Genomic DNA, 9419 nt, shown 5'->3' on the forward strand with positions numbered 1-9419 from the left:
AATGACCTATATTATATGATGATAATATAGATGCTGCCGCCTTTAGGCATCGTCTCATGAAAATGTCTTTGTTGGTATCGGTGGTTGAGCCTGTGAAGGAGCTAGCTGAGTCTCAACCTTCTGCAGCCTCGTGTGCATTGGAACCTCCATTCCAGGCAGTGATGCAACCAATGAAAATGCCCTCCACATTACGTCTGCAAAAATTTGGTAAAGTCTTGGGCATATCAAATCTTGTCAAATTCCTAATGAAGTAGAGCATTTGATGTGACTTCTTCATGATTGTATCAATATACAGTGTTGAGACCATAATGGATCCTCTGAGATGTTGGCACCCAGGAACTTGAAGCTGCTCACTCTGTCCATCATTGACTTCTCAATGAGGACTGGTGTTTATTCTCCTGACTTGCCCTTCTTGAAATCTATAATCAGTCTATAACCAACGGACTCTCACAGCTACCTGGACTACACCTCGTCCCACCCTGTTACATGTAAAAATGCCATCCCCTTCTCTCAATTTCTCTGTCTCTGCCGCATCTGCTCTCAGTATGAGGCTTTTCATTCAAGAACGAACAAGATGTCCTCCTTTTTCAAAGAAAAGGGCTTCCCTTGCTCCACCATCAATGCTGTTCTCAACCGCATCTCTTCCATTTCACACACGTCTGCTCTTACCCCATCCTCCCACCATACTACCAGGGATAGGGTTCCGCTTGTTCTCACCAACCACCCTACCAGCCTCTGTATTCAGCACATGATTCTCCGAAACCACTGCCACCTCCAACTGGATTCCACCACCACATGCATCTTTCCTTCTCCCCTCCCCGCCGCCCCCCGCTTTCCACAGGGATCGCTCCCTAAGTGACTCCTTTGTCCATTCTTCCCTCCCTACTGATCTCCATCCTGGCACTTATCCTTGCAAGCAGAACAAGTGCTTCACCTGCCCCTACATCACCGCCCTCACTGTCATTCAGGGCCCCATGCAGTAATTCCAGGTGAGGCGACACTTCACCTGTGAGTCTGTTGGGGTCATATATTGTGTTCTTTTGAAGCCTCTTGTATATTGTTGAGACCCGACGTAGCTTGGGAGACCGCTTCGCCAAGCAGCTATGCTCCATCCACCAGAACAAGCGGGATCTCCCAGTGGCCACCCATTTTAATTCCACTTCCCGTTCCCATTCCGATATGTCCATCCATGACCTTCTCCACTGTTCGGATAAGGCCACACTTAGGTTGGAGGAACAACACTTTGTATTCCGTTTGGCTAACCTCCAACTTCATGGCATGAATATCAATTTCCCTTTCTTTTTTTTTCCAATATTTTATTTTTATTAAATTTATTGAATTTCATATACATACAGAATTCATAAGGATACTTGCTATCAACCAAAATAAGATAGCAAATAATGCACTATATATAAATCATACTGATACAATCATGGTATCCCATATTCATGATCAGTCAAATAAAATAAATTGAATTATGAAATATAATAATATGGTTAATTATATTATTTAAAGAATCTACACCCACTACCAAGACAAAGCTAGTTGGTAAAAAAAAAACAAAAAAGAGAACTTTACCATAGAGTGTTTTATAATAATAGCCCAGATCTATATTTTAATGACAATAACAATTCAAAGGTTTTCAAAATAGTTCAGAAAGGGTCACCATGACATTTGAAAATCTTGATTAGAATTAGAAATCGAATAGTGAATCTTCTCTAAATTTAAACATGACATAACATCGCATAACCATTGAGCATGTGTTGGGGGGGCAACCTCCTTCCATTTAAACAAGATCGCCCTCCTAGCCATAAGAGAAATAAAAGCCAGTACCCGCAAATGAGAAGGCTCCAAGATTATAGCTGTTTCCTCAACAATACCAAATAAGGATTGGGCTTAAAATTAAATTTAAAAAAATACATCAATTTCTCAAGCTTCCTGTAATGCCTCCACCCCCTCTTCACCATTTCCCATTCCCTTGTCCCTCTCATGTTATCTTCTTGCCTGCCCATTGCATCCCTCTATTGTTTCCCCTACCCCCCTTTTCTTCTTTCTTCCATGGCCTTCTGTCTCTTTCACCAATCAACTTCCTAGCTCCTTGTTTCATCTCTCCCCCTCCAAGCTTCACCTATCACCTGGCATTTCTCTTTCTCCTCCCCCCACCTTTCAAATCTACTCAGCTTTTTTTCTTCAGTCCTGCCGAAGGGCTTCGGCCCAAAACGTCGACTATACTTTTTTCTATAGATGCTGCCTGGCCTGCTGAGTCCCTCCAGCAGATTGTGTGTGTGAGTGTGTCGCTCAGATTTCCAGCACCTGCAGATTTTCTCTTGTCTATAATCAGTTCTTTGGTCATGCTGTTGTTGAGTGTGAGATTGTGGTTGCAACACCACTCAACTAGCCATGCATGCACTCTCTCATGCATGTACACCTCCTCATCACCAATGTTTTACACCTGATGAGTGACTCTCTGAAGAGATTTGGATTATTATTCTGGTCCTCCCTATAATAAAAATTGTGTACTCCTGAGCTTGATGTTCAGCACATCCATTTACTGGCCATCTAGGAAATGATGAACAGAAAAATAGTCATACTTTTAAAACTTGAATGAGGATTTTAATCTTTCAATTATGGGTTGCAAAATTGCTAATTCATGTTGTTTGGAAAGCAAAAATAGTTACAGGTATTGAAAATCAGAAATAAAAGTGCTGGGCAGAAAATACTGAGGGAGCCACAGTAGCGTAGTGGTTCGCGTGACACTATTACAGCTCAGGGCATTTCAGAGTTCAGTTCCGGCACGGTTCTATAAGGAGTATCGGTATGTCCTCCCTGTGGAATGCATGGGCTTTTCTCTGAGTGCTCTGGTTTCCTCCCACAGTCCAAAGATACATTGGGTAGGTTATTTAGTCTTTGTAAATTGTCCCCTGATTAGGTTAAGGTTAGTTGAGTTTGTCAGGGGTTGCTGAGGTGGTGTATCTTGAAGGGCCTACTAAATAAATAAATAATCTTCATCACTGCCAAGTTAAAAGGTGCGGGGAGTTGAGGGGATATGGTGACCTTTCTGTGAAATGGTCTGTATCATAATTTTCCACAATGTAATTGCAAATGCGCCATGAACTATGGGCTGAAAGAGAAATAAATTTTGCTCACTTTCTCTGTGAGTAAACTTTATTCTGTATCTCCAAATTTTGAGTGGTGATTTGTCAATTCTGCAAATTCTCTATTACCTGAACAGCCATAATGCATGGGGTTGCCTGTACTCAGCAAGTCAGGCAGCATATGCACAGAGAAAAATGAGAGCGTAAGACATGGGAACAGAATTAAGTCATTCATCCCATAAAGTCTGCTCCACCATTCCATCATGGTTGATTTATTATCCCATTCAACCCTATACCCTGTAACTTTTGATGCCAAGAACCAAGAACCTGTCAACTTCTGCTTTAAATATACCAGATGAGTTGGCCTCCATAGCCATTGTGGCAATGAATTCTGCAAATTCAGCAACCTTTGGCTAAAGAAATTCCTCATCATTTCTATTCTAAGGGGACGTTCTTGTATTTTGAGTCTGTACCCTCTGATCCTGGACTCCCTTACGACAGGAAACTCCCTCTCCATGTCCACTCTATGTACGTCTTAAAGTATTCAGTAGGTTTCAATGAGATATCCGTTCATTCTTCTAAACTCCAGCGACTACGGGGCTGAGCCATCAAATGCTCCTCATATTTTAAGCCTGATTAATTGCTTCAAATTTGGCTGCAACTCTCCATCGCTGCTGATAACAACACCATGACTCGTATTATCATCAGTTCAAATCATCAGTCATTGACCTGCCACACTTAACTTTGCTTCAGTCTACACAGATACCTTCCAATTGCTCAACGTTACCAGCACTTAAAGTTCTTAGGTAATGGTTTAGTTCACCTGTCACAAGAACTGATAGAGTGAAATCAATCATAAAGTGTAACAGTGTAATTCGCTACAAAGACAGACTTTCCTGGTGGCCACCCATTAAGATCTTAAGATTATGAGGAGAATGTGAGGGATAATAAATCAGCCATAATGAAATGGCCAAGCAGATTCAACAGTCCAAATAGCCTAATTCTGCTCCTATGTCTTAATTCTACTTCACTTTCCCATTCCAACATGTTGGTCCAGGATGAGGCCACTCTCAGTTTGGAGGAGCAACACCTCATTCTATCTGGGTAGCCTCACCTGACAGAAATCGATTTTCATCCTAAATTAGTAATTTCTTCTGCCCTTCCCTTCCCTTCTTTTTCTATTCCCCATTCTAGCTCCCCTCCCTGTGGTGCCCCTTTCTCCTTTCTTCCATAGTCCACTCTCCTCGTCAGATTTCTTCTTCAGTCCTTTACCTTTTCAACCTATCCCCTCTCACCTTTTTTTGCCCTCCCCTACCTACTTACCTTTACCATCACTTGGATTTGTGTATTATGTGTCAGCTTGCACTCTTTCACTCTTCTCTCTTCCCACCCCCCCCCCCAAAACCACCACCTGGTTTCTTCCTTCTTCCTCACCAGCCCTGTTGAAGGGTCCCAGCTCAAATCAGTCCATTTATTCCTTTCCATAGATGTTGCCTGACTTGCTGAGCTCCTCCTGGATTTTGTGTGTGTTGCTCTGCAGAATCTCTTGTTTATAAGTGTTTCTAGGTCAACAACATCTTAAGTAAACCTAGAGTTTTTATTTGGGATTTCCAACATCCACAAAGTTCATACCCTGTCGATGTCTTTTCATTTTCAAATAGACTAGTTTATCTCTCGTTGATTCTGACTGTCGCCTACAGGTTGGTAAACAGCAGGAACTGGAGGCACGTCAAGTGGAAGCTGCCCGCCTCCAGCGAATGGAAGAAAAGCGGCGGCAGCAAGAGGCTGAGCTCAGGCGGGTCGAGGAGGAGAAAGAACGCGTCGTGGAGCTTCAGCAGAAGGAGAAGGAGCTGAGAGAAAAACTACTGGAAAACCTCAAGCGGAAGGAGAGTGAAAATCAGCAGAAGGAGGAGGTGTCAAAGCCCAGCCAGGCAGGCCAAGTAGCTCACAAGAAGTCTATAGTTAGCGTATCCCCTGTGTTGGCAACTGCTATTGCTACACCTGCTCAGGCTGGTACCAGTCGGACTGTAAGCCATGATGCAGTTGTGCATGGCAAGAGTGTGCCGCTTGATGTGGATGTAAATGGGCACACTGATGCGGCTGAAAGGTATGTCAATAATTTGGATCAGGCCCAACCTCAAAGGAATACGAATTCTGCCGAACGTCGAAGTGGTGACAAGTGTGCGCAGAATGAGCAGTGTGCTACCACAGTGGCTAATAGTCAAGGACTTTCCTCACAGGAATGCTGTGGTAAAAAGAGTAGATATCAGAATGGCCCCAGCCACAAAGAGAGAGAGCTGCAAAGCGACCCTATCAGTGCTGAAACCCGCCAGTTGCAAAAGGACCCTAACAAAGGAGGCAACTCCCGCAAGAGCAGCAGCAGTAGCAGTGAGCATAGCAGGAACTGGAGGGACTCGAGCAGTGACAGTAGCTGCCGCCATCGCGAATGGAGCCGGCACCAGTCCCGCTCGAGGAAGGACAGCGGCCGGCATGGCAGGGAGCAGGGCCGCGGTCGTCGTGACTCCAGCCGTGAGCGGAAACGGTATAAGAGCAGGGAGCGGACCAGCGGCCGGTGGGCCGCCAGCCGGGAGAGGAACCTGGGCGGGGAGCAGAGGCGCTGGCGGCCCAGCTCGAGCAGAGAGCGGGCCCGTCACCGGAAAAGCGCGAGCAGAGAGCGCAGCCGGCACCGCAGAGACTCCAGCAGGGAGCGCAGCCGCCACAGGGACTCCATTAAGGGACGCAGCCATCATCGGAGGTAGTCAGGCCAACCACAGATAACAGCAGAGGGCATCAGACTCAACAATTCAGAGGTTCAGGTGAACCATGGACAAACTAATTTACAAATGTAGTGTGGTAAGATTGTTGTGTGAGATAAAACTAAACCATAAAGGCAAGTGCCACTTGGATTGATAGTTTGCATTGAAGAAGCCTTCTTTGTTTTGGTAGGAGGGGCCAAGATTGGAAAAAACATACAATCAAAGGTTCAGCAAATTGTAATCTAACATGGGATAGCACTGTACTTCACAGAAGCTGGCTATGATTACAAGATTGTTTAACATTTCAATCATTTGGTATTTACAATACGAAACTTCCCTGGTAGAAGTTCCAATCTTGTAATGTAAATCTGATGACCTTTCATGTTTTGTTTGCAAATTATTACTGTCATAGAGTGTACATAGTGGCTGTGTTGTGGCAAGCAGCTGGATAAGGCATTTATTCTCTGAGTATAAATTCTCTGGTGAATTTTAATCAGTACTGTATATAAGAATGTTTTGTAATCTCTTGTATACTGCTGTACATGCCGTATTCTAATTATTCCACATCTTAAAACACAGTTCCTTATTGTTAATTAAACACCTAATTTATATAAATAGTGACCAGAAAAATTAATGGCATATTTGTTTTAAAGAGGCACCTAAAATTGTCGTCAGATGTCTCAGTATTTCTCATGGATATTGTAGGTTTTAGAAATGTTACCAATTAAATCTTATTTCCTGCCATCCATTAACGGACATTGTTACTAATTGTAAACGTAGTATGGCCACAATCTGGACAGTACAGTTGCAACTCTGACAATTGGTGTAAGGGACAACATTGTGAAGTAAAATTATGAGAAGCTGCAAGGGAGAGCAATCTTCATCAACTACTTAAAAAGAACCACTTCGGGTCAAAGCCCATTTTAATGACCCATAACAGAACAAGTGAAACAGGATTTTGTACCATCGGGTTTCTGACCCGTTATCTGATTCATTGTACAGCAATTGCTGAGAAGGGAAAGTGGGCTGTTTATGAGTGGCAGTGCTTCAGCATGAATCCATTGTTCATCTGATTCATGTGGAGTCTAGAAAGTGGCATATGATCTCCATTGTATCTTTTCAATGTAAAGAAATTTGAACCAGAGGGCAACGGACTCAACGATTCAGAGGTTTACATGAACCATGGGCAGACGTACAATACTGTGCAAAACTCTTAGGTACATGTATATAGCCAGGGTGCCCAAGACTTGCACAGTACTATATATTATGTTGTTACAGTTACCAAATAACACTTAATACTACAGAGCTAATACAAAGCTAAGTACTCTTATTTGTTTCCCAACCACCTTCCTATTTTAACCAATGTATAGTGCTGTGACAAGTCTTAGGCACCCGAGCTATATACATGTGGCTAAAACTTTAGCATAGTACTATAGTGTGGTAAAATTGCTATGTGTGACAAATCTAAGCCATGAAGGCAAATGCCACTTGGATTAGTAAGTTTGCATTGAAAAAACCATCTTTGGTCTGTTAGGAGCAGCCAGTTCTGGTCTGAACTGTATTAGCATTAGTCAGGTTTGTCGTCTTTATATTCCACCTTCTGAAGTTGAATAGAAATTATTTCTGAATTCCAAATGTGCCTCCCATTGGATTGTCTAATCTTCTGTCTATCATTCTGATGGTGATACTGTAATATCATTCACTCCAGTTTTAAAGTAACGGGACCAACCTGTCAAGCAATCCTCCTCAAAGATTAGCATTCTATGCAAATATGTGACAATGGTTTATCTTTGAGTGGAAATCTTGAATGTTGCCTATGAGACAATCCCATGGTGTAACTCCAGGTACGGTTAGATTCAAAATAGACTGAACAATTCTCAATACCTCAGCTGCTGAGAGCAGATCATCCTTTGCTCCATAATATTTCCAGTTGGATAGACAACATATATGATGTGTAACTGCAGGTAGGTGTTGTGTTGTAAGACTGGTTAGTGGAACTCTAGTGCTATTGACATGGGCATCTTCCAGTCAATAACAAATACTGCTTACCTCTGAGCTTTTGGAACTGTAAGAAGAATTGAATGGAAGCTGGAATGTCATCAGTTTTCTCACTTGCATCTTCCTATTGTATCTCAATCCATGATAGCAAGGGCCATACCCTGAAAGTGACTTTCTGCAGCATCTTCTCTTTCTCCATTGAGGTTTGTAACCGTGAACACTAGGGTGGGCAGGAGGGACAACTTGGGTGGGAAAAGTACATCTTGTTTCCCCGCCATCTCCTCTCCTATCAGCAATTGCATTGGTCTTGTTGGAAGATTTCCTTAATGACACGAGTGTGTTTGCTTTGATTGTTCTACTGTTTCTCTTTTATTTTGCTGTAGTGAGTGGAAAACAAAGATTGAAAACTGCAGCAAAACATAGGTCAAAACTCGTTCTGAATCACACTTGCCATTGGTGTGTCCTGAAACAATAAAAAAAACTTAGAAATTCCTAATTTTGCTCTATCAAATTGTCAATGGTATTAAACGCAGAAAGATCAATATTAGGACTAGAGCTTAAGAAGCTATAAATAGTTCTCTGGGTAGAAATAAAGATAAAAAGATAGGGTGTCCAAAAGATGTTTTGTTTGGTTCCTGAACAACAATAACACAGTGAAAACTTTACCTATGATTGTATCTAAGATTACACTTTAAAACTGAAAGTTAGTAATTTGATAGCAGAATGAAGAGCATTGTGCTCCGAGACTTTTATTTTAAAAAGAAAAAGCCCAAACCTTTGTTTTTATCTTGAATGTTGAGCTTGTCAAATGCTGTAATGCATCATTTTGTTTTCAGTGGTGTGCATTTCCTGTTCTGTATAAAATTCCTCAGAGTTGTGTAATAAATGCTGTTTCTGTTTCCATTTGTCTCTTTCCTATCATTTGCTAAATCTTCAACGTTTGCTTTTATTCCCACCAAATTTCTAAAAAAAATTTTTCCCTATTTATTTTATCCAATCAACTGTCAATCATTTGCATCGTTTAGTAAAAAGTTTTTTGAAATACCTTTCTCATTTGTCTTTTTTAAATTAAAATTAAGATGTAACTTTATCAAAGCTTTACACAATATTAAATGTTCACACCATGAACTGATTAAGATCTATATATAACTGAAATTGAAGCTGTATATTATCTGTTAATAATATATTAAATGTTTTGTGTATGGCCTGCATTTCTCCTGTGCAATTTTGTCCTCCAAATCTCTGTACAGTAAAGACGGGTTTAAGTTTCTGGGTAAAAATGTTAGAATAGAAACCTGCCAATGGGAGCAAAGAAATGGATTTACGGGAATATAGAAGGAAGTGGTGATCCAATTGTTACAACAAATTTACTAACATTTATCTTGAATTTTTCTTCTATGAATCGTGCCAATTGAAAGGTTCAAATGCATCAAATCTGAAATACATATTTTTCTATTTTAAATATATCAAGGGATTAGCTGATTTTAAAGACTAAAATTGAGATGAAATTCTTTCTGTACCTCTCCATTCTGAGTGTGTTACATTTGCTGCCCCCTCCCCCCCCCCCCAA

General features: G+C 41.5%; 1 protein-coding gene across 1 annotated transcript in view; it reads left to right on the forward strand.

The window, feature by feature from the left end:
* akap17a (A kinase (PRKA) anchor protein 17A) overlaps window positions 1–9050 on the forward strand; it is a 42168-nt gene extending 33118 nt beyond the window's left edge. The window contains exon 5 of the mRNA XM_063054591.1: window positions 4796–9050. Within this exon, the coding sequence (XP_062910661.1) occupies window positions 4796–5854 (1059 nt within the window). The 3' untranslated portion in view covers window positions 5855–9050. The remainder of the gene's footprint in view (window positions 1–4795) is intronic.
* The last annotated feature ends 369 nt before the right edge of the window (window positions 9051–9419 follow it).

Source organism: Mobula hypostoma, chromosome 7 (assembly GCF_963921235.1).
Source record: "Mobula hypostoma chromosome 7, sMobHyp1.1, whole genome shotgun sequence".
Classification (NCBI taxonomy): domain Eukaryota; kingdom Metazoa; phylum Chordata; class Chondrichthyes; order Myliobatiformes; family Myliobatidae; genus Mobula; species Mobula hypostoma.